At 42.3% G+C, this 25,971-nt stretch overlaps 1 protein-coding gene across 3 annotated transcripts; it reads right to left on the bottom strand.

Annotated features, from left to right (window-relative positions):
* Positions 1–1,732: 1,732 nt before the first annotated feature.
* DUSP14 (dual specificity phosphatase 14) lies at positions 1,733–25,718 on the bottom strand. Of its 3 annotated transcripts, none has more exons than XM_080678949.1 (3): positions 25,618–25,718; positions 4,105–4,189; positions 1,733–3,010 (listed from the first exon to the last, which is right to left on the bottom strand). In XM_080678949.1, the coding sequence occupies exon 3, from the start codon at positions 2,916–2,918 to the stop codon at positions 2,322–2,324; it is 597 nt and encodes a 198-aa protein (XP_080535075.1). In that variant the 5' UTR covers positions 2,919–3,010; positions 4,105–4,189; positions 25,618–25,718; the 3' UTR covers positions 1,733–2,321. The 3 variants fall into 3 exon arrangements, with proteins under 3 accessions (XP_080535075.1, XP_080535076.1, XP_080535077.1); XM_080678950.1 differs by lacking the exon at positions 25,618–25,718 and adding an exon at positions 25,115–25,223; XM_080678951.1 differs by lacking the exon at positions 4,105–4,189 and having other exon boundaries at positions 25,618–25,667.
* Between the last annotated feature and the right edge of the window lie 253 nt (positions 25,719–25,971).

Here is a 25,971-nt window from a genome sequence, read left to right as displayed (position 1 = left end):
CTAACTAGATTGGTTCCCATTCCCAGATATATTCCAGAATGCCTCAGATAAAATTCTATGTGTTACTGCTGACCTTACCAAGTATGGTAGATTTAGTCACTCCATGGGAAATTGCAAGAGGAAAATACAGCAAACAACAACAAAAAGCCTTTGCTATGAAAAGTATTCATTACTGTCATATCTTTGTAATAGTAGAAATGTTTTATTAGATACCACCAAGGACTCGGGGAGTGTGGAATACCATTGTGTTGATGTATGCTTTTATTAAAATGACTCAACATTGCCTTCAGCTTCACCTCAGCTCATTAGCCAAGAGCCGTGTCCTTGGAAACAGTAACCAAGGTTACTTACTTACATACTGTGTATTGTGCCCACAGCTTCACCCTATGCTTGAGAGGCAATTAATAAGCCCTTTTTTAAAATTGTATTTTGCCTTTAAAAACGTTATGGCATAGTGTTATTTTTGTGTTGATATGCTTAAGGTAGAAGTGAGTATATTAGGATATTATCCATTCTTTATTTTTCCCATGGCACTCTATATAGGTTATTTTAAATTGAGTATTTTGTGTACATATACATACTTTTTGTTTAAAGATACCTTCTACTTGCCTTTTATTTAATGACTTGTGTTCTTAAGCTTTGAAAATAATAGAGTCTTTATGTTACAGAAATTTGAAATGCTTGCCCTGCACTGGGGATCACTACAAAAATTCTCCTAACATCTTATAGGTTACACACCTTCCTTTAATAGCTGGTCCTAATAAACTCTGACATTTGGATTAGAAAGGTGTTAAACTTCCCTGGGGCTAAGAATGCTCTTAGTTATCACAGTGGTGGTGTTTGCCAGGATTTCTGCAGGAAACTTTCCTTCGTTACCAAGAACATATCACTATTTTCTTACTAGAATACAGTGATAATTTTGGACCTTTATCTAGAGACTATCAGGCTTAGTTTGCCTTCATACTAAAGCAGCCATGGCCTCCATAGCCATAGTATTGTTTTGTTGTTCTTTTGATTATGTGCTGATGTAGCATTTATGGTTCCTCTGATTTCCTAGAGAGAAACTATTAGCTTTTTTTGAATTTTTCTATTTAGACAATGATGATGTATGTGGTTGTAAAAGTGGGCAAGTGATATGAAACAAGGTAGAATTTAGATGGAAACCACTGACCAGGTAAAATTTGGAAGATATATACACATATGCAGCCCACTGACATTATATTCCTGGCTTCTTACCAAAATAGACTAAAATTCTATCTAAAAATGAGGCAACCTAGTAATGCCCAGTGGCTTCCCAGGAACATGGAATAATTACTACTTAACCTACAACTCCTGGTGAGTTGTCAGATTTATTAGGGCCAGTTGAGGAAGCTGTTGTTATTTGCTTAACACTAGTTTTAGTTTAGGGCATTTGTGTCTGTTAATAGTCAAGCAAAGGCACACCTTTTGTGAAAAAACAAATTGTCTGATGGAGAATTCAATGCTTTGGTGCACTTAAAGTTACCAAGAGACAACTGAAAACTGCCTTTTGTCAGAGTGTACACTTTATGCTGTTTTTCATTTCTAGCACTGTAAATGGTATCTGCCAGAATGTGAAATGTTGACATGATTCAGCTGGGATGTCTATTTTCAGTAATGTTCATTATTGTCACAGAAGCCATATTATAACTATTGGAGAGCATCTTTCTTCCATTCAACATACCACACACACCCTAAAATTCTTCTTAGTAAATATTCTAATATGTTAAGCAGACAAGTTTATTAAAAATAATATAGTCTGGGGCACATTGATTCCAAGAGGGTGTTTGCAGCAGATTTTGTTAAAATTAACAGCTAAATAATAGAGGGAAAAGGAAAGAGTAGGGCTAATCCAGTAGAGGCTGAAGACGGTATCAATCTTCCCTAAGCACTTGTGTGGTCAGCAACCTTAGGCAAAGCTTGTCTCTACAGGATTAGCTAATAAACAGGACCCAAAGTGATTTTTGCACTGAGCTTCTCTTGCACCTGTCATGCCAAAAGGCATGGGATTCAAGATAGAGCAGAACCAGTTTATTAAACTGTTCAAATTATTAAAAGTGATTAAAAGCTAGTTAAAGATTTTCATAAACACTATTCCAAAATGTTAGTTTTAAAAATGTTATTAGCAATGTATGCATTCCCCTTATGTTCCTCCCCTCCTCCCTACCTCTTAAAATAAACTTGAACAGTTCAGGGAGAACCAAAAAGTCAACCATTTGAAAAGAAAGGTGAAGAGGGGAGCAGACACTGTGTAGCAGATGCTGGTACTGCTTGAAGGGCTGCTGATGCAGGCTTTGCTGGCATTAAATCCCCCAGTAAGGCATCAGGTGTCGGGACTCTTTCTCATAAACATCTGGAACTATGCCATAAGGTGTCTGTACCATTTTAACTGTCGACTTCCCAAAAAGCTGGCGCTCGTAGTCTATCAGCTGCCTCCAGAAGCCTACATTGGGCCTGATCACAGGCCTCCGGGCTTTCACCCAGTTGTAGGCCTCCAGCAGGCACACACTGTGGAATTTCATCAGGTAAGCAATGCAGAGAGTGGCTGAGCGGCTCACCCCTGCTGCACAGTGCACCAAGGTGGCCCCATGCTTCCTGCTCACACTATGGATCTTGTCGGCCACAGTGTCAAAGTATAGTCCAATGGGGGCATGAGGCATGTCAGCCAGAGGCACTTTAACATATTCAAATTGGGGCCAGTTGAAATTGGGTATCTCAATAGTAGCATTAACAATGCAGGTGATGCCACGAGCCTGGAGGAGATGCCGGTTGGAGGCCACACTGCCTCTGCCCAGGAAGAGAGAGGAGGTGATTTGAGCAATGCCTCCTAAGTCTCCCTCAGCAATCATCCGAGGGGCCATGAGAGTCCGTGGTAGTGTGCTGTGACCTCTGGAGCTCATGAAGACACTGACAGTCACACTTGCATCATTGGAAGCGAGACCAGAGCGTTTTGTTTTCCTCCACCAGGGAATCCGAAATTATAGTCTCCTTCCTGCAAAATACAGGTACCTGTCAGTATTTTATATGGTATTGATTCATCACAGCCTTCTGCATACTTGTGGAATGGGAAGGTGAAAGGGTTAGAAATGGTTATTTTCTATAATAGAGTATGTTCAAGGACGCAGACAGATCGTCTATGGATTACCAGAAAAAGTAGCCTAAGATACCAATATGTAAAATTTATGTAAAACTTAGCACTCTGGCGATTGTTTTTTTAAAAAGGCATTAAATGGAAATATCCTATTTTAGGAAAGTGAACGACAGAAACATGCCCAGCTGATTTCTGAACCAGTAATCTTGCAGGGTCTTGCTTTTATTGAAGCGAGTTTCTTGGTAATTAGGAAGAAATCAGAAATTCTGACCCCTCCTATAGCCATGTTCTTTCAGACACTGTTGCCTATCTTCATGTCTAATTCTAGACAGAGATCTTATGATACCACATTAGGTAATATATTCAATGAACTGCCTTTGTGGACTAAAAAGATACTGAAGTGGATCAGTTACAGAAAATCCAGGACATATGGTCACTTTAGCCCTCTATTTAAAAAAGTTCCTCCTTTCATATTTGTGACATCTGAATACTTTGGAAATTTGTGCTGTGGTATTTCTATGGAAATAATTCCAGGTAATTTGAAAGCCATGGTCTCAAAAATCATTTGTCTAAGTTAATAAGCATTTTAGCTGCCCTGAGCCCCTGGGTTTGGTTAAATAACTTCACCTTCCTCAACCAATTCTAAGCTCCAAAGTGAATCTCACTGGCTTCAGATGTGTTGATTAAAATGAATTTAGTTTAATATTTAAAGATATATGTATATACTCATTAGCACAGTGTTTACTTACTGTAAGACATTCAATATTATATAAGTTCTATATAACAACATATATTGATAACAGTAGAAAACAAAACTCTGTTTCCTGGGATTTTAGACCAATTCCTCTCACTTCAAATGCACGGTGCTTTATAGTCTGTGTCCCCTGGGAAGGGTGCTTACCTCCACCCAGGGTATTGTAGAAATGCCTGAAGTTACTTCAGTCGGACAAGAATATCCCTAGTTCCACAGACAGAGGTAGTGCTGGGCTACTCACTTGGGAGGGGTCTGGTTACTCTGGAATCCTGGGTCTGGATCTGGCAAGTTATCAGAGAGCTGATCACAGTGGATATAAATTAGATCTGCAGAAACACAAGGAGGCAAGCATGTGGCCAATCAAAGTTCAGAAGAATTCCCCCTGGAATTCCATGTTGGCCCTTCCTATTTATTCATTTACTAGAGGCCCGGTGCATGAAATTCGGGCAGGGGGCGGGGGACGGGGGGTGGGGGTTCTCCCTCAGCCCAGCCTGCACCCTCTCCAATCCGGGACCCCTCAGGGGATGTCCAACTGCCCAGGATTGGGCCTAAACTGGCAGTTGGACATCCCTCTCACAATCCGGGACCACTGGCTCCTAACTGCCGCCCACCCCCCAACGCATCCTGCTGCTTGGTCGTTTGGTCACCCCTCACTAACCCCCCTGCTGGCCTGGTCGCCCCACGCAACCTGTTCGGTCGTGATGGTTGCTTAGGCTTTTATTATTATAGATGTGACCAGGAGCACCTGTCCCTCTGCCTTTCCCCAAGTAACCATCACACTTAAAGTTTTAATATTTTTACAGCTCTTGAGTCATAACTGGTGTACAATTTGATGAGCTTTGACATATGCATACACTTGAGACAACATGACCTGGAAATAATATAGCCATCACCCCCCAAAATTTCCTCATGCTCCATTATAATTCATCCCTCCCTCACTTTCTAGCCTATTCCCTAGCAACCACTGACCTGTTTTCTGTCACTATAATTTGCATTTTCTACATTTTCATATAATGAAATCACTGGACATAGGGTAGTGTTCTTGCGGGGGGTGGGGCGGTATTCTGATTTTCACTAAGTGTAGTTATTTTTTTTTAAATCCTCACTGAGGACATGCTTTCATTGACTTTATAGAGAGTAACATTCATTGATTGGTTGCCTCCTGCACGAGCCCTGACGGAATCAAACCCAAGATCTTTTCACTAAATGGGACAATGCTCCAACCATCTAAGCCACACTGCCCATGTTGTTGAATATATCAATAGTCCTTTACTTTGTGTGTTTTTTTTGTGTGTTTTTTTAATATATTTTATTGATTTTTTACAGGGAGGAAGAGAGAGTTAGAAACACCGATGAGAAAGAAACATTAATCAGCTGCCTCCTGCACACCCCCTACTGGGGTGTGCCCGCAACCAAGGTACATGCCCTTGACCGGAATCGAACCTGGAACCCTTGAGTCCGCAGGCCGACGCTCTATCCACTGAGCCAAACTGGTTAGGGCAGTCCTTTCCTTTGTATAGGTATATCACCTACTTAAGGAAACTGAGTTGATTTTAGGCCATTATACTTAAAGTTGATAAAAACATTTCCCAGGTGATGCTGATGCTGCGGTGTGCCACCCAGATTGCCCCTTCAAGACTGAGGCACTCAGTGCTGATGCTGAGAGATCACAAGTCCCTCCCCAGAAACTGCCCTTGTCCGAAGGGAGCTGCCTCACCCAAGGTTACACCCCTCTTTGGAGGCCGACATCTGATACAGGGGTACATGGAGATAGGTGCAATTGTATTATGAGGGAGAACAAGGAAGTAGTCACCTAAGATTCTCGGATGTGGTATTAGATGAAATGTGCAAAACTTTCACATTATTAGAACATCCTGTCCTGTAGCAGAGCAGTGTCTTGCCACTTCCAAGTCTTTCCCTGGCAGTATCCTGATAGTTTAAAAAAGCAAAGTCACTGTATAATAAACACAAAATTAGGCTCTCAAGCTGGTGATAACTCTCTGCTCAATGTGGAAAATCTGGAAGATGCTAATCAAATTTCCAACCAGGTTATCTAGTTACTGTCTAATTAAGAGGGACGAAGTCTCCCAAATAATCATTCTGTTTGTGAGGCCACTTGCCTTCCCGAGGCAGAGGTCCCAGGCTCCCTGGCCTCTACAGCAGAAAAGTCTTCATCAGGGGCCAAGGATGAGTATTGGGTGGGCCAGAAGCCTAGTATTCTGTTAGCCCTCGTTTGTTGGGCAGTGGTAGGGTACTGGGTGCTACAGGGGGGAAAAAACAGATTGTGAGTCCTCAGGGAAGAAGCCAAGTGAGACAGGCATGATCCTCTCTCCCTGCTGCTAGTCAGTCTCATGCCAACAAACCTGCTTAAAATGCCAAAGCTGGGTCCAGGTTCAGAAAAGCAACGTCTGCCAGAGGGCACAGACACCACAGTTGCTCCTCTAACACTCCTGACCCCTTTTACAGATCAGAAAATAACAAGGTTCAGAAAGGGCGAGATGGTTTCAACTTGGGGCACATAAGTGACTGAACCAGGAAGAGATCCAAGGTGTGCAGGCTCCTAACTCAATCCCACACACACTGCTTCTCTGTGTGACTGTGGGGGGTGGTTACATTCTCATCACCTGCCTTACAGCACTCTGACATTACCAACCAGTGCCTTCAATGCATGAAAGGGGTCTTGGGTCTGCCTACGAAGAACATACTTAAATGCCACTTACAGAAAAGACAGCATCGATCAGCTGAGCTGTTCCATTTTCTTACTGCCCATAATAGAAAAATACTGCCACAAACTGGTACACCGTTCAGGACACAGCCCTCCTGATAGCAGAGGAACCTCAGCAAGAAGTCCCAGGGTAGGCACAAGAAGTGTGGCTCAGTTCTAAGGCTGACAGATTCTGATCATAAAGAATAAAAAAAAATATGGGTATTACATCACAGCTGTGTCAAAATCAACTTAGTAAATGTGTACTGGGAGACAGAACAAGAATATTAGGAGAGTAAAGTTTGACCCACATTTGAGGGGTCAAAGATTGTAAGGTGCCCTGAATGAACATGCCACTCCCACTGCAGCACACTAGTCTCTGGGATGAGGATGGCCATAGAGAAAGCCAAGGAATCCACATCGCTGTCCATGGTGTTCAACTCAGCCCTTCCAAGTTGCTCCGACAGCTGCATTTTTTCAGGGGAAAATGCCTTTTTTGGCTAGGGGAAGAGGGTGGGTTGGGATGAAAAACAAAAATGAGGAACTGTCCTAAACCAACCCCAGAGAGGTATTTCTTTTACAAGTTATAAGCAATTGGTCACATCAGAGATGATTGCGGGTCTCTGAATAATAAGCATCAAAGTGCTAAACAAAATTAATTAGTATTTGCCCACAAGGCCTGAAATCTCAAACTATTAACTACTCCCTGCAATGGAGAGCTCCTGGGATGTGGGCACCAGCCTCATGTTAACACTGGTGTCCATACCTAGAATAGACTCAGAATCGCTGCCAGGAGTCACAGTCTATTTGGAGCATCCAACCCAGTGCCACAGAGGCTACTTCCCCTTTTTTAAAAAAATGACAACCACTAGAATCCACACAGTTAAAAAACTGAAATTCTATCCACTGAAATTTTGCCTCATGTTGAATAAGCAGAAAATGGCTACAACGATGCTAGAGGAGACTGTGTAAAATGACCTGATTAAAGTAGTTTTAGCTTTTGGAATTTCAAAGAGTCTCAGTATACTAGTATGCTGGAGGCCTACAATGTTATTTTTTTAATAACTGAAAACCTATGTAATTGCATTTTCTCTCTTTTTTAATAGTTTGATTTTTAGGAAAGAGAAAGGGAGAGAGAAACAGCAACCAGCTGCCTCCTGCATACCCCCTACCAGGAACAAGGCCTTGACCACAAATCACACCAACAACCTCCTGGTGCACCGGGCAATGCTCAACCGAGCCACACCAGCCAGGGCGACATTTTCTCCACACGAGTAAATGTTTAGTCCTTTAAAAAACTTAAAAGTCACCCTTTTAAAAATAGAAGCATTTTAGCTTACATTGCCATAAATAAATACTAGTTCCCTCATTAATTTTAATTTATTAAATCAGAAATGTGTTCTATTGGAGAAAGTTAAAATACTCACTCTTACAAACAAAAAACAAAGTGTGGCAATCTTCCATTAAGGAAGAAAATACAACTCCAACATTTGAGTTTTATTTTTAAAGTGAAATAAAAATATTCACAAATTGGGGACCCTTTTTCCCTCCCTGCGTGGGAGTCTGTTCTGTGGGACTCTTTCCCTCTCCCCACATGCGAGTCTGTACTTGTTCTTCAATAAATCTCCACCTTTGCTATAAAAAAATATATATATTCACAATTTGTTCTCAGTCATCTAGAAAACTTGAGTAATTTGGCTAATATACTTGAACATCTTACACATTTGGAGGCAGGGTTGATTTTGCCTCTTCCACCACATAACTGATATGATGGTGTCATGGGATGAGGATAAATACACATAAAGCTCAAGTCTGAGAGTCTGCATTTTGGTTTGGCCAGTATTCCCCAGTATGACACACAGCTTTAAAATAACTGCTTGTATAGTCATGACCTGGCTGCACATCTCATTGTGCTCATGTGAATCACCAGCCCATTAACTGCATCTATCAGACACTAGCCAGCTGCTGGCTGGAGAACACATCATGGCCCAAAGAAGGATGTGGGCAGCCCACTTGATGAGAATGGGAAAAAAGCATGCCAATAGAGCAGGGGTGGGGAATCTTTTTTCTGCCAAGGGCCATTTGGGTATTTATAACATCAAACTAACTCACACCTAATGCCTTGGCAGGGCCAGACCAAATGATTTTGCAGGCCAGACATTCCCCACCTCTGCTAAGAGCAACATAGATGCAAAGGCCTTAACAAGTTTAGTTCCATATGATAAATTCATAGACTCCCATGTTGAAAATAGAGTAGAGAAGAAACTATAAAAGGCGAAGGTATATATTTGTTTGGGTATAATGGGGTAATCTGTTCACATCTGGAATTGAATTTTTTAATTTCATCCTTATCCACCTGGGCATTTAAATTACTTGTCACTCATTCACACAATCATATTGACTGAGTTCATGACATGTGTTCAACACTGTTCTGAGTGTTGTTGGGGACTGTGGCAGAATGTATTTGCCAAGACCACCCACTATGTCCCATCCCACATGACCTTCTTACAATGTGACCAACTCAACCAAAAAAGTACAGTAGAAATGACACTACGGAGACTAGATTATTCTACCTGTTCTCCTGGGACTTGCTCTTGGAACTAAGCTGCCATGCTATGAGGAAGCCCAAAGAAGCTCAATAAAGTTACCACATGGAAGGGTCATATGTGGGTATTCTAGCCAACAGCCCAGCTGAAATCGAAACTGATAGCCTGGATCAACTATTAAATACAGGGTGTGACAAAAATAGTTTTACAATTGTGAGTACATGAAACACAGTTTATTCTTGTACTAGAGGCCCGGTACATGGATTTGTGCACCAGTGGGAGTCCCTCGGCTTGGTCTGCAGGGATTGGGCCAAAACCAGCAGTCTGACATCCCCCGAGGGGGTCCCAGAGTGCGAGAAGGCACTCTGCAAAGTTGCTGTCGCTCAGCAGCTCCTATGTTGTGCATCTGCCCCCTGGTGGTCAGTGCGCGTCATAGCTACCGGCCAATCGGCTAGTCACTTAGGCTTTTATATATTCAGATTATTTTCCATATGAACAACTGTAAAGCTACTTTTGCCCCACACTGTATGTAAGTGAAGACACTTCAGTGATTCTAGGTTCCAGTCATCAAGCCACCCCCACGTCTTAAATCTCCCAAGGGCCCCAGACATTGTGGAATAAAGAAAAGTTGTCCCCACTATGTGAAGTCCATAGGAATCTGTGAGTGAAGAAAAAAAAAAGTTGTTTTTACACTTTTTTTGGAACAGTATGCTATGCAGCAGTAGTAACTAGAACAGAGTATAAAGGTAACATAAGCTATAACCCTGTGCTATGATTTTATCATCTTAAAGCAATGACACAAGATACTCATATAAAACAGTTGAATAACAATAAGAGATGGACTAACATAAGGGAATCAAATGATGCAAACAGTGAGTGCCATCGATTGTAGAGAAGGCACAGATCAAAGTAAAAGGTAATCGTGTTGAAAAACTAAGTTGTTCGTTACCTGGGAGGTGTCTTTATTTTTTTATTGAATTTACTGGGGTGACACTGGTTAATAAATTTACATAGGTTTCAAGTGTACAACTTTAATACATCTGTATATTGTATTGTGTTCGCCACCCAAAGTCAAGTCTCTTTCAGTCACCGTTTATCCCTTTACCCTATTCGACCTCCCGACTCCCCATTCCCGCTGGTAATCACCCTACTGTTGTCTGTGTCTAGAGTTGTTGTTTTTGCTTAATCCCAAAATTCACCTTTGTTTAACCCCCAACCCCCTTTCCTCTGGTCAGTCTGTTTTCTGTATCCATGAGTCTGTTTCTACTTTATTTTGTTCATTAGATTCCACATATAAGTGAAATTATATGGTATTTGTTTTCTCTGACTTCACTTAGCATAACACTCTCCAGCTCCATCCATGCTGTCGCAAAAGGTAAGATTTCTTTCTTTTATACAGATGAGTAGTATTCCATTGTGTACATGTACCACAGCTTTTTTATCCACTCGTCTACTGATGGGCACTTGGGTTGCTTCCAAATCTTGGCTATTGTAAATAATGCTGTAGTGAATATAGGGGTGCATATATTCTTTTGAATTAAGTGTTTCGGGTATCTTCAGATATAGTCCCAGAAGTGGAATCACTGGGTCAGTTTCATTAATTTTTTGAGGAAACTCCATACTGTTTTCCACTTTGGCTGCACCAACCTACATTCCCATCAACAGTGCACAAGGGTTCCCTTTTCTCCACACCCTCACCAACACTTATTGTTTGTTGATTTATTGATGATAGCCATCGAAAGATGGGAGGTGATATCTCATTGTGCTTTTAATTTGAATTTTCTAATTATTAGTGACCTTGGGCATCTTTTCATATGTTTATTGGCCACCTGTGTGTCCTCTTTGGAAAAGTATCTATCTATTCAGGTGCTTTGCCCATTTTTTAATTGGACTGTTTGTTTGGTGATGAGTTGTATAAGTTCATAAGTTTTGGAGATTAATGCCTTATCAGATGTATTATTAGCAAATATATTCTCCCATTCAGTGGCTGTCTCTTCATTTTTTTTTTTAATGTTTCCTTTGCTGTGCAAAAACTTTTCAGTAGTCCCATTTATTTATTTTATCCTTTGTTTGCCTTGCCTGAGGAGATCAGAAAAGAAACTGCTACAAGAAATGTCTGAGATTTTACTGCCCATGTTTTCTTATAGGATTTTTATGGTTTCAAGTCTTACATTTAAGTCTTTAATCCACTTTTAGTTTATTCTTGTGTATGGTGTAAGATGGTGGTCGAGTTTCATTTTTTTGTACATTATCTGTCCAATTTTCCCAACAACATTTACTGAATAGACTGTCTTTACTTGGGGATGTAACCTATAAGATTATAATTATATTTTTTTATCAATCCATTTAAAACATGCTGCCATTCTTGTCTTTCAAGAGCCTCCTTATTTTTAGATTCCAGATGGAGAACACAAGTCCTTTTCTACTACTCTTACTACTCAAAGTGTGATCCAAGACCTAGCAGCGTCAACCTGGAGGTCGGTAGAAATGCAGAATCTCAGGCCCCATCTCAGACCTGTGGAATTGCTGAAGCAAACTCAAGTACCTTGTTTAAAACACATGAGTGTGCTCAATCTCTCACGAATCAGTATCATTCTGCTGTCATGGTTCCCAAATGAGGAATCGGAGGTAAATGGAGGATAACAGGCTTTCCCAGACTCTACATAGAAAATGAGTAACCCCACTGGGACCAGAACCCTTTTCCATGAGTTGTCTGTTGATTAGTTGTACAGTCTGACCACAACAGATCAAGTGACCTAAGACTACCAAAATGTACGTTTCACTGGGGAAGGAAATAAAATCTGCCAAGAGAAAGAACTTAAGGAACATAAGGTCAGTCTGGTTGTGCTTCATCTATAAACTGAACATTAATAAAAACTAAGTGGTATGAGATGGGTTTTGGGTATGAAAAATCTGATAAACCTAAACTAAGAAAATGCTTGCAAAATTCCACAATCACATTTAAACTTGTTTAGTGATTATTAGAAACCAGTGTGTGCCACAGCCTATATAAATGATACTTTAAAATCGTCAAGGAGCAAGTGGTAAAAATTAAATAGAATCATAGGTTCTTGGTTAAGTGAACTTTCATCTATATAGGTCAGAACCGTGGTCGGCAAACTGCGGCTCACGAGCCACATGCAGCTTTTTGACCCCTTGAGTGTGGCTCTTCCACAAAATACCACGGCCTGGGCGAGTCTATTTTGAAGTGGTGTTAGAAGTTTAAAAAATTTGGCTCTCAAAAGAAATTTCAATCGTTGTACTGTTGATATTTGGCTCTGTTGACTAATGAGTTTGCCGACCACTGGGTCAGAACATCTAGACACAGAGTACTTAAAAAAAAAAAGTCAGCAATTATACCCAAGTAGGTTTAAGTATGTCTCAAAATTGCTGAAGTCACTACTGCCCTCTGAGAAGCAGGACCATGAAATCTCAGAAAATGCAGATCTTTTCATAAGATCTCAGTCCTTCAAAGCTCATCACTGTAAGTAAGGCAAAAAAAAGAATTTATAAATTAAAGTTCATAAGAACTAAAGAGTTCAATAGGGAAATGTTGACCCCATTTGACCATCTTATCCTTTAATGTCTCATTGTATTAATCAAAATCCTTAAAACTCAAGCAGTGAGTCTCAACTTTCTCCCTACAAGAACTTTATCATACCTCAAGCCCTATTTGACTTTTTGGCCATTTTATACCAAATTAGCTTCATTTTAAAGCATCACTATTTTCCCATTCTCTTTATTAGTCAAAGGCATCTATTATTGTCCACCAGAGTTCCTGAGCAGAATAAGATAACCAGATCTCTTGCATTAGCTGGATGGAAGGAACCTGATAAAGCTATATACCCTCTCCATGCTGAGGAACAGCAGGCCTATCGCATTTTGAGGCCAACTGGGTATGTCTGAGCCCCACTACAGCAAAAGGAAGAATCAAGTTTTAAAGTAAGAGTCAAAAAGCAGAGGGTCCCAAAGTTATTCCCTTGGCTTTAATTCTCTCCTGAAACAGTTGTCTTACGAAATAAGATAATATACAACCCTGGCTGGGTAGCTCAGTTGGTTAGAGCATTGTCCCTATACACCAAGGTTGCAGGTCCGATTCCTGACCAGGGCACATACAGGAATCAACCAATAAATGCAGAGAGAAGTGGAACAAATCGATGTTTCTCTTTGTCTCTCCCTTCCTCTCTCTAAAATCAATAAATGAAAAAATTTTTTAAATAAGACAATATACATGGTTCTTTTTAGATTATACTGCCAATTATTTACATATTCTAAGAGAATGCAATAGCCTCTGAAACACACTCTGCAAACAATAGCTGGTGGGCCATGTCTAGCCCATCATCTGTTTTTGGTACAGTCCATGAGGTAAGTAAATGGTTTATACATTTTTAAATGGTTAAAAAATAAAAGGAAGAACAGAACGGTTGGCCCTTGAATAACACAGGGGTTGGAGTGCTGACCTCCTATGCAGTTGAAAATCCTAGCTAATAAAGAGGGGATATGCTAATTGACCCTCACACCATCACAAAGATGGTGGCGCCCACAGCCAATAAGGAGGGAATATGCTAATTGACTGTCCCGCCCTCAAAGATGGAGGCGCCCACAGCCAATAAAGAGGGAATATGCTAATTGCCACACCCTCAAAGATGGCAGTGCCCAGTCCCCTCAGTCCTGCTGGGGCAGCAGCCATGCGCCTGCCTCCAGAGTCCCCCAGTCCCCTCAGACCCTCCAGCTGCCCAGGGCTGGCCCGAGGCGCAGGCAAGCCTTGGATGGCAGCTGCCCAGCCGCCCAGAGCCATCGGAGGCACAGGTAACCAGGGCCGGCCGAGGCTTGCGCTGCCAGCAGTGGCAGCAGCAGAGGTGTGATGGGGGTGTCCTTCCCCTGATCGCCGGGTTGCCTCCCACCCCTGAGGGCTCCCGGTCCATGAGAGGGGGCAGTCCGGGCTGAGGTACCCCCTCCTCCAGTGCATGAATTTTCATGCACTGGCCTCTAGTCCATGTATAAATTGGATTTCATGGCATATAAAAATTGTATGAAATTCAAATTTAAGTTCAGAAATGAAGTTTTATTGGAACACAGCCACACTTCTTATGTATTAATTATGGCTGTTTTCATGCTACAAAGCGGAGTTAAATAATTGCAACAGAAATTTTATGGCCCACAAGCCTAAAATAGTTACTACCTGGCCCTTTACAGAAGAAGTTTCCCAGTCCCTGGTTGAAATTGTGATATAAAGCCATCATAGTATTGCAAAGAAATATTTTTCAAAGTGCAGTCCTAAGGACCCTTGCATGAGAATCACTTGAGCTGCTGGTTAGAATGCAGACTCCTAGGGCCCACCCCAGCCCTAATCAATCAGAATTTCTGTGTGTGGGGGGTGAAGGGGGGGGTTAAAGGCCTGGGAATTTGTATTTCTAGCAAGTACCTCTATAAAATAATTTTTAAAAAGATTAAGCTATTGTGGAAAAAAAATATTACCTATTGTAATTTCTAGAAGGATAAATGGAATGAGAAAAATCCATAAATGTAGACTTATTTTTCAAAATTGTTTTCAAATAATACATTAGTTAGTTAGGTTTAAGATATAAACCAGTATGAAACAAGTTCTATTTCATTTACATTTTGGATCATCTTTAGCTGCAAATTTATACCAAGTAATTGGAGTTCTATAAAACACTGAATACTTCTCCAAGTTTTAACAAAAAAACATCATGTGAAATGATATACAAACTTTAACCCTGAAAGGGTTCTGTTCCCCAAACACAGAACATGTGTGACAGTGCAAATTAAAGGCTATTATAGAGATTTCTATGTCCTTTTTACATTTGTCAAAAATATACTGGCTGATTTACAATAAACATAACAATCATGAGTCATTTAATGGAGACATGGGGATACATTCTGAGAAATGTATCATTAGGTGATTTCATCATTTTGCAAACATCAGAGTGCAGTTACACAAACCTAGATGGTGTAGCCTACTACACACCTAGGCTATATGGTATAGCCTATTGTTCCTAGGTTACAAACCTATACAGCATGTTACTGTAATGAATACTGTAGGCCAGCAGTTGCCAACCGGTGGTATGCGGGCCACTGGTGGTCTGTGAGGTCCAAAAGGTTGGTGACCGCTGCTATAGGCAATTGTAATACAACTAAACATATCTAACATAGAAAAGGTACAGTAAAAATATAGTATAAAAGATAAAATGGTGCATTTGTATAGGGCAGTGGTTGACAAACTCATTAGTCAACAGAGCCAAATATCAACAGTACAACAATTGCAATTTCTTTTGAGAGCCAAATTTTTTATTTTTTATTTTTTTAAAAAATATATTTTATTGATTTTTTACAGAGAGGAAGGGAGAGGGAGAGAGAGTTAGAAACATTGATGAGAGAGAAACATCAACCAGCTGCCTTCTGCACACACACCCTACTGGGGATGTGTCCGCAACCAAGGTACATGCCCTTGACCAGAATCGAACCTGGGACCCTTGAGTCCACAGGCCGACACTCTATACACTGAGCCAAACCGGTCAGGCGAGAGCCTAATTTTTTAAACTTGAATTTCTTCTAACGCCATTTCTTCAAAATAGACTCGCCCAGGCCGTGGTATTTTGTGGAAGAGCCACACTCAAGGGGCCAAAGAGCCACATGTGGCTCGCGAGCCGCAGTTTGCCAACCACGGGTATAGGGCACTTACCATGAAAGTCTTCACTACCATAGACTTGATAAACACTGTACACTTAGGCTACACCAAACTTAAAAATATTTTTCTTCAATGAGAAATTTTTAGCTTACTATAATTTACTTTATAAACTTATTATTTTGTGACACTTAGCTTAAAACACACCCTGTACAGCTACATAAAAATATTTTTTAATATATTTTATTGACTTTTTTTTTTTTTACAGAGAGGAAGGGAGAGGGATAGAGAGTTAGAAACATCAATGAGAGAGAAATAACGATCAGCTGCCTCCTGCACACCCTCTACTGGGGATGTGCTCACAACCAAGGTACATGCTCTTGACTGGAATCGAACCTGGGACCCTTCAGTCTGCAGGCCGACGCTCTATCCACTGAGCCAAACCGGTTAGGGCTAAAAACATTCTTTACATCCTTATTATATAAGCTTTTTGCTATTTTAAATTTTATTTTTAAACTTTTTAGTTAAAAACTAACACACAAACATACACATTAGCCTACACAGGGTCAGGATCATCAATGTCACCATATTCCATTTATTTCCACATCTCGTTCCACTAGGTTTTCAGGAACAATAATGCTGTCATCTCCTATGATAACAATGCCTTCTTCCAGAATACCTCCTAAAGCAGTGGTCGCCAACCTTTCGGACCCCACGGACCACCGGTTGGCGACCGCTGTCCTAAAGGACTTTAGGCTCTTCCTGAGGAGGTGTCACTCTTTTCAGTAATATGTCCATGGTGGTTTGATCATACACTTGCTGATGAGTAGATAATGCCATAAGAACATTCCTCTGTATTAATGAAAACCTTTTGGTGTTGGGGTCCACGTTTTCAAATTTTTAAGGAGCTTATTATTCAAGTCTGAAAAAGCTTTGGTTAAACCCTTCACTGTGAATTTTCTTGGGGGTTTTTTCTTCTCCTGAGGTTTCCTTCAGCTGTGTTCCTGTTTCAGTTCCAACAACAACCTCATTAGTCGATTCTCAGGAATCACCTCTAGGAGTTCCTCAATGTCATCCTCATCCACACCCAGGTTAAAACTGTTTGTCATTTCAACCACAACCTTGTTGATTTTTACAACCTCCTCATCATTAGCAAATCCTTTGAAGTTATGGACGAACAAACCTCTTGAGTGTCTTCTTTCAGGTGCCATTCATATACTCCTTTGGTGACATCACCCCAAGCCCAAGCAAGGTTCTTTTTAAAATTTTAATTGATTGATTTAGAGAGAGAGAGAAACATCAATTTGTTGTTTCACTTATTTATGCATTCACTGGTTGATTCTTACATGTGTTCTGACTGGGGATCAAACCCACAACCTTGGCATATCAGGACAACTCTCTAACCTAGCAGTCGCCAACCAGTGGTCCCAACCAACTGAGCAACCCAGCAAGGGCCCAAGCAAGGTTCTTGATGCAGTCACAGATGTTGTAATCTTCCAGAATTGCACCAGTTTCTCCTCAGCAATAGCCTGGTCTTCCTCACATAGGCCTTAAAAGCTGCTATAACTCTTTGTTCCACTGGCTGAAACACCACTTTGGAATTGGGATAAAAATCACGAATAAAAGGGTGTCAACAATAAGAGAACATTATGAACAGTTAGCAAAATCTTAAAAGGTATTGTTATTCTCAAAGAGTACCTCTCCATTTCACTGGCATAGCAATTCAGGAAAGCATCTTGGAAGAGGAGCTGAGTCATCCATGACTTCTTATTGCTCCTGTCTGTACACTGACAGTGTCTGCTTATTGACATGCTTGAAGGCCCTGAGGTTCTCACTGTGCCAGATCACAAAGGGTTACAATTTGTAGCCTAAAACAGTTGCCAAGGCAAGACTGTTACCTTGTACTTAAAAGCCTTGAAGCCTGACCATCTTATGGATGAAAGTCTTTCAAGTATCCATTTCCAGAATAAGGTTTCATCCATGTTGAATATATGCTATGGCAATTAATTTTCTTCCACAATCAGCTTATCTACAGTTTCCACAAATTCTTCAGCTGCCTTCATATCAGCACGCATAGACTTCACCATTTGCTTTAATATTATGTAATGAATAATGATTCTTGAATTGTTTAAGCCACCCAGAGCTAGCAATAAATTCAACATCATAGTTGAGTCCAGCTTTTTCTCTCAGTATTGAAAAAAAATCTTTGTTTTGGCCCTGACCATAATGGTGCTGAAAGAGATGTGCTTCTGTGTCTGATCTTCAATCCAGGTCATTAGATGTTTCTCTCTGTCTGATATGGGCTCTTGTTGGAATACTGGTTAGTCTCATTACCTTCAATGAAGCAGATCCTTTAACAGCTTCCGTCATGTTCTTCAAGATGGTAGTATGTATAGTGGAATGGGACATGCCTGACTGTGAGTATAAACATCACTGATTTTCCACCTCTGTAGTTCTTAACCACTTTTAATTTTGTTTCCAGATTAATCACTTGATATGACCTCGTACTGGCAACATTAGCAGTGGATTTTGCACTTAGGGAACATGATGAACAAAACAACATGAGATTAAATCAAGCACAAGAGAAAATAGTGCAATCAAGAGGCATGATAAACATGAAATGTATGAAGCTATTCCCAGCATAACAGGACACACTTGTATAGCAAACTTTTTTAAAATTCAGCTTTATTGTTGAAAGTATCACAGATGTCCCCCTATTTTTCCCCATTGACCCCCTCCACCCTGTACCTGCCCATAGCAAACTTTTTAAAAATATATATATTTCTATTGATTTTAGAGAGAGGAAGAGAGAGGGATAGAGAAACACCAATGAGGTAGGAACATCATCGATTAGCTGCCTCCTGCACACCCCCCCACGAGGGACCATGAATGGAAATGGGGCCCTCTTGGTTCCTGGGTCCACGCTCAACCTCTGAGCTGGGTGCTATCCTATCTAATAAAAGAGTAATATGCAAATTAACCATCACTCTGCTACACCCATGAGTCACACCCACCAGCCAATCAGGAGTGAGTATGCAAATTAACCCAACCAAGATGGCTACAGCCACAGAGAGAGCAGGAGGCTTGGGTTGCCCCAGCAATGGAGGAAGCCAAGCTTTCTGCCTGCCCTGGCGGGCCCAGGCCTCCGCTCAAGGCTACAAAGTTTCAAGTATGGAAGATAGATAAATCCCAGATCCCAGGGCCTCTGCTTGGGTCGCCGGGGGGATGGGGAGGGCGGGTGGCCAGCCTGCAAACCACCACAGGCCCCTCGCCCCGGCTGCCCCACGCCCCAAGGGAACCCCCAACCTGATCCAGGACATCCTTCAGGGAAAACCAGCCAGCCCCCACCCGTGCACCAAGCCTCTAACCTATCTAATAAAAGAATAATATGCAGCCAAAACCGGTTTGGCTCAGTGGATAGAGCATCGGCCTGCGGACTGAAAGGTCCCAGGTTCGATTCCGGTCAAGGGCACGTAACTTGGTTGCGGGTACATCCCCAGTAGGAGGTGTGCAAGAGGCAGCTGATCGATGTTTCTCTCTCATCGATGTTTCTAACTCTCTATCCCTCTTCCTTCCTCTCTGTAAAAAATCAATAAAATCTATTTTTTTTAAAAAAAGGAATAATATGCAAATTGACCGTCATTCCAACACACAAGATGGCTGCCCCCATGTGGTCAAAGATGACTGCCCCCATGTGGACACAAGATGGCCAGCAGGGGAGGGCAGTTGGGAGGGACCAGGTCTGCAAGGGAGGGCAGTTGTGGGCGATCAGGCCAGCAGGGGAGGGCAGTTGGGAGGGACCAGGCCTGCAAGGGAGGGCAGTTGTGGGCGTCAAGCATGCAGGGGAGGGTAGTTAGGGGTGACCAGGCTGGCAGAGGAGGGAAGTTGGGGGCGACCGGGCCTGCCGGGAAGGCAGTTGGGGGTGACCAGGCCTGCAGGGGAGAGCAGTTGGGGGGAACCAGGTCTGCAGGGGAGGGCAGTTAGGGGTGACCAGGCCTGCAGGGGAGGGCAGTTAGGGGTAACCAGGCCTGCAGGGGAGGGCAGTTAGGGGCAAACAGGCTGTCAGGGGAGTGGTTACAGGCAATCAGGCAGGCAGGCAGGCGAGCGGTTGGGAGCCAGCAGTCCTCAATTGTGAGAGGGATGTCCGACTGCCCAGTTAGGCCCGATCTTGGTAGGAGCAGGCCTAAACGGGCAGTCGGACAGCCCTCGAGAGGTCCAAGATTGGAGAGGGTGCAGGCTGGGCTGAGAGACACCCCCCAACCCCGTGCACGAATTTCATGCACCGGGCCTCTAATACTTTTATATGACTGGCAGCACAGTTTTGTTTACAGCAGCATCACCATCAACACTTTAGGATGGCTATGATGTCACTAGGGGACAGGAAAATTATGGGACCACCATCATAGAGTAAGTATGAGGTCTCTATGTCACATACATATTTATTAGTCAACAGAAGCCACATGCTCTCACTTAAGAGTCTTCTCATGTGTATCTACAAACTGAACTAAGAAATCAAAAAGACTAACAGAATCACAACAAAGAATACAAACAGGATTTCTCCCGCATTGCTCAAATTAAGAGGTTCTAACACTTTTTATCCTCCCCTTGGGTGTTTTTTCTTGAACTTATATGTAAGCAGTTGTTTGTTTTGTTTTGTTTTAAATATAATGATTTTAAAGAATCTGGAAAAACCTTTAATATGTGTTTTTAAAGAAATCATTATTTATGTAAGGGCTGAAAATAAAACAATTTAGCCATTTTCCAAGATGCCTTACAGAAGAAATGAAATAAAGAGAAATTTTAAAATCTCACATTCTTTGGGCTACTGTTCTTCCATCACCCCTCCAGCTAAGAAGAAGAACCTCCCTGAGGGTATTTTCTAAACCTGTAGAATTGTAGAACATTCTGCTGTAGACTGTTAGCAGATACTAGGCACAGTAGATACTCAACAAATACCTGAATTTAACAATTTAATAACAGTCCCAACGTAACCTCCCCACATCTCCCTATCCTCACTTCCCCCCTCCCCCGCCACATACACACCACCTTTAAATCTAGCTAGCAACACCAAACACAGGCAATCAAAGTTAACATGGCAACTGTCTACTCAAAAAGCAGGAATTTTCTATATCAAAAGAGGTAGTTCTAAACTGTCTCTTCTGTCGCATACAAAGGAAGATATGGAGAAAAGTACACTTTTAAAGATGGTAAAAGAGTCATTTATTTCAGTGGCAAAGAAGCTATGGTTCCTCTGGAATTGCCAAGTAAGGACAAATCATGGTCTGTGCTTGGTGCCTTTTGGGGGACATGCACATGTGCACAAGCATGTGAATACCTGTCCTCCAAGGGTACTTTAACAGCACTGGCCTGAGTTCCTACACAATGCTGGCTTGCACATTCAGGGCTGGACACAGGCAAGCATTCAACAGTGCAAGTCAAGCCATCTGATAGCCCAAGAGGTAGGATTCACCAAAAATCTTTAAAAGACTTCTAGGTACTAGACACTTTTATTTTTACTACTTCATGTGGCATATTTAAATATCCCTATAACTATACATGTGTGGGGGTTTTTAAGATTAAAAGAAGGGTTCTACTGGGTATTTGTCTATTAAATAAGAGTGGAAAAACCATCTCTAACCTTTGGATGGTATATTAGTCCAATCCATACAATAAACATAAGTATATGTAAATATAATGGTACATGAAGGGCCAGGGATCAGTCCACATAGGTGACATGTATTCATTTGAGAAATACCTAAACATATTGTGGTTAAAGAATACAGTGGATTATAAATTCAAGGCTGACACTACTGGAAGAATGTAAATTGGTACAACCACTTTGGAAAACAGGCATCAGCTAGTAAAGCTGGAGATACACACACCTATGACCAGCACTGTTCATAACTGCCCCAGAGCAGAAACCATTCAGATGTCCATCAGCAGTGAATGATGGATAAATAACCTGCAGTATGTTTATACAAAAATGAATACTGGCACATATAACAACATGGATGAATCTTAAAAATATATAATAAACAAAATTATGTGTATATGTATATATACAGGGTGACCAAAAAAATGTATACACATTTTAACAGCTGATAGGCCCATTTTGAAAATGAAATGTATTTTAATAAACACTACCTCTATAATTATTCAAAGTGTATATGTATTTTTGGGGGGACACCCTATATATGTATATATACATATACACATATATATTAAACAATTATAGTCATAGATGAATTTTAAAAATATATAATGCTACAAGAATTTAAACAAAAAATGTGTCTGTGTAGATACATACACACACACAATATTGATAAAATAATTTAAAAGAATTCCTACTTTGAGCCCATTTGCACAAGATAAAAAAAAACAAAAACAGGCAAAATGAAACTGTGCTGTTTAGAGATTTATATTTAGGGGATAAAACTATAGAAGAGAAAGGAAGTGATTTTCACACAAATGAGAGTAGTTACTGGCTTGGTTACCTCTGGGGGAGGGAGAGGTTGTCACTGGGAAAGAGTGGGATTGAGGGTACTTCTTGACCTGCAAGATGGTTACTATTGTGTTTTCTTTAAAATAATTAAGTTATACATTTATGTTTTATAGTCTCTTCTGTGTGTTACAATTCACAATTTTATAAAAGGTTAAATAACTATAATGTTGATTTCCAGGAATTCAGAATCATAACAATTCTGGCTAATCTGGGGAAAGAACACTTCCTCTCTGACTGTTACTATTAGCCTGTCAGCACAATACCTTTTAGCATGGCAAATGTCCTCAATAAATACCTAACATTTAAAACCCATAAACTCTTTATGGGAATTTGTTTTAACTCACTCATCTCTTGAAATTACGGATTTAAACTGTGCCCACATTAACACTTCCCTTTCTTTGTCTTCACTCCAGTAAAGCTTTCATAAATAACTAAAGCTACCACCTTAAGTGTTGTTTGCTCTGTAAGTTTATACCCAGGTGCTGTTGCTTTAGCAACTCTCTCTGCTTTCCACTCCCTTTTATGCCTCCGTATAAGCAAAGAAAAAATGAATACACTGGTAGTCCTAGACTTGTCTTTTTCCTGAAGGGAAAGTTTCATCTGCAACTGAGAGTAACACCTAGGATCTTAATGATTTAATTGCTTTGACGTTGGTTAAAAGGGGGTCATTTGCCAGTTTTCCAAAGAAATATTGCCATTCTATCAGGTTAATAAAACTTTATACAACCAGCTGTAATTAATATACATGCTACCTGTTCTAGACAGAACTCAAATCTCTATGAACAGGACCAGTTAATTTTATAATAATTCATTTCAATTAAAAAAATCACATTGTGCAAAGACATTCATGAAAATGCTTATTAGAAAAGTCTAGCCCTAACCGGTTTGGCTCAGTGGATAGAGCGTCAGCCTGCGGACTGAAAGGTCCCAGGTTCGATTCCGGTCAAGGGCATGTACCCTGGTTGCGGGCACATCCCCAGTAGGAGGTGTGCAGGAGGCAGCTGATCGATGTTTCTCTCTCATCGATGTTTCTAACTCTCTATCCCTCTCCCTTCCTCTCTGTAAAAAATCAATAAAATATATTTTAAAAAAAAAGTCTAAAAGGATACAAACAAACCGATAAACACAGAGTCAGCAGCTGTTTTGGGGCAAGATGCTCAAAAGAAACCTTTAACCTTATCTGTAAAGTTTTAATTTTTTTTACATAAATGATTAAGCCCTGCCCAGTTTGGCTCAGTGGATAGAGCGTCCGCCTGTGGACAGAAGGGTCCCGGTTTCGATTCTGGTCAAGGGCACATGCCTGGGTTGCAGGCTCAATCCCCAGTAGGGGGCATGCAGGAGGCAGCTGATCTATGATTCTCTCTCAACATTGAGGTTTCTGTCTCTTCCTTTCCCTTCCTCTTTGAAATCAATAAAAATATACTTAAAAATAAAAGTTTTTAAAAAAAGAATGATTAATGTATTTCTTGTATTTAGAAAAAGTGTTTTTAATCCACTATGCCTTGAAATAAAATCCCAATTACAAAAGAATCCACAAAACCCAGACACCTTCCTAAAGACCACCATTTAATAAATGCTAGTTTTTATGCTAAAGTTTTAAAGGACTTCCTGGAGCTATACACCTGGCCAGTTTTTATGATATAAATATACACATTTATTGCTCGTCTATTAAAAGATGCTATAGAAATCATACTTGCATTCAACCAATATAAGAGATTTCAGATGAGAACGCGCGGCATGGGCAAATTCAACACTGACGTTAAAAAGACTTGGGATGAAGGAAACTGTCTCCCCTTTTATGGGGGAAGCCAAAAATATCAAGCAACTACCTCTCCTCCCCCAAGCGTCAGAAGATGAGTCAGAGCTGGAGGCAGCAATAGTGCCCATGTGTCAAGCCGCCAGCGCAGGGCTCATTCCTACCTCCACCCGGCAACCCTCTCCCCTCTCCCAGGTTGGGGTCCCTTCCTCAGGCTGTCCCTACGGTGAATTCTCAGGTGTCCCGGAAGATAGGAGGTTATTCATTCTGGTGGGTGCCTCATTCCCTGCGTTTCTAAAGGGAACTCAAGAATGGGAGCTTTTATCGGTCCACAACAAGTAACAGTTACCAAATGCAGCTTGTCGGTGGAGCCTGCAGACACACACAACTTTGCAAAGGATACAGCACCTTTGTTCCCCTCATTTTAAAGAGCAGGAAACACGCAGAGCAGCTGGGACTTGTCCTGTATCACTTCACTTGGTGACAGAGCTGAGTCCCTAGAGCATGGAGTTGCTGAAGGCTGGCCCCAGCCTCTTTGATTTTTAATTGAACTGTCCTATCTCAGGGACGATGTTCTCAGTGGCCTTATACACTAGGAATTCCAGGAAACCCTGAGTTAAATCTCTTGGTCCATATTCCTTTAAGGTTCGTAAAGAATAGGGACTTGGCTCTTTTCCTCCGTTCTTACCTCTGTAAAACGGGATGCTAATGCTCTCTACCTACTCGCTTATAACATTGCAAAGAACAGCTAGTTAATACATGCTAAATGCCCTAAGGTCTTGCTGGATAAAAAGTACAAGGAGGTTTTTTTTAGTGTGTGTGTTAACTAAATTCCTACACAATAGAACTGCATTTGTAAGTAACTTCCCTTGCCTCTCGGATGCCCTGTTACCATAACACTGGCTGGTACCATTGGCAACATCCACCTAAATAAAATATAGTCATACAATCCACTTAAGACAGTTACAGCATGCAACTGCCCTCACACACAAACAACTCAACTTCGCTTTGGAGCAAGGGCACTTAGAAGAAATAAAACACGTTAGCACTGCGCACACCAATTTACCACCGCGAAGAAAAATACTCAAGTTGAATACTTGGCATTGCTGCAAGTCAAGTTGCTCCTACCAATGCACCAGAAACCTTCGGCAGATGCAAAAAGCCGCCCTCGGCTCCCGCGGCTCGGAGCGGGCGCAAGCCGACCGCGGGGTGAGGGGTGGAGAGGCCGTGGCGAGGCCGCAGAGCAGAGGGGTCGGGAGGGGAGCGAACGAGGATGCTAGTGAAGGAGCCCGAGGGTCAGTATCCGGGGCCAGGGTGTCCGCCGAGGAGGGGGCGGCCGGGGTGGCGCACCGAGAGCCAGCGAGGCGGGGTCCGCGTGCTGAGAAGGGGGCGCTGCGGAGGGCGCGGGGCCTCTCCTCTCCCGCCGCCCAGAGGATGCGAGAGCCACTGGGAGCAGGTGGGGGCGCCGGCACAAAGTTTCCAGAGACGAGGGTCGCGGAGGACCCGGGACCCCGGCCACCCGATCTCGCCAGCGTCCCAGAGCCGCATCGGCGCCAAGTCCCGCCCGCCTGCCCCCCTCCCGGGCCCGCGGGCAGCGTACCGGTTCCGACGGGTTCGCGGCGGACACTCCGTCCTCCTGCGCGGCTCCCGGCTTCTGCGGGCTGGCCGCCGCGCGCACCCCTCCTTCTCCCCTCCGCCCGCGCCCGGCCGGGCCGCGCGCATGCTCCCTGCGCCCCACCGCCCTCTCCTGAGGCGGGGCCTCGGGGCTGGGGGCGGGGCCTCGGCGGGGAGCGGGGTGCCGGCGGGGGACGCCTGGGGCCGCGGGCGTTGCGCGTGCGCACTGTGCCCTCCATCGCCGAGCGGCTTGGCGGAGGCGAGTCCTCCGCTCCCCTGACACCCGCTTCCCACCCCCCAGCAGACTCTGCTTAGGGGTCCCCTGTTAGCTCCTCATCCG

Source organism: Plecotus auritus, assembly GCF_963455305.1.
Source record: "Plecotus auritus genome assembly, chromosome: 7".
In the NCBI taxonomy this organism is placed as follows: Eukaryota; Metazoa; Chordata; class Mammalia; order Chiroptera; family Vespertilionidae; genus Plecotus; species Plecotus auritus.
Note: the sequence above shows the minus strand (reverse complement) of the source record. Positions and strands in the feature narration are given on the sequence as shown.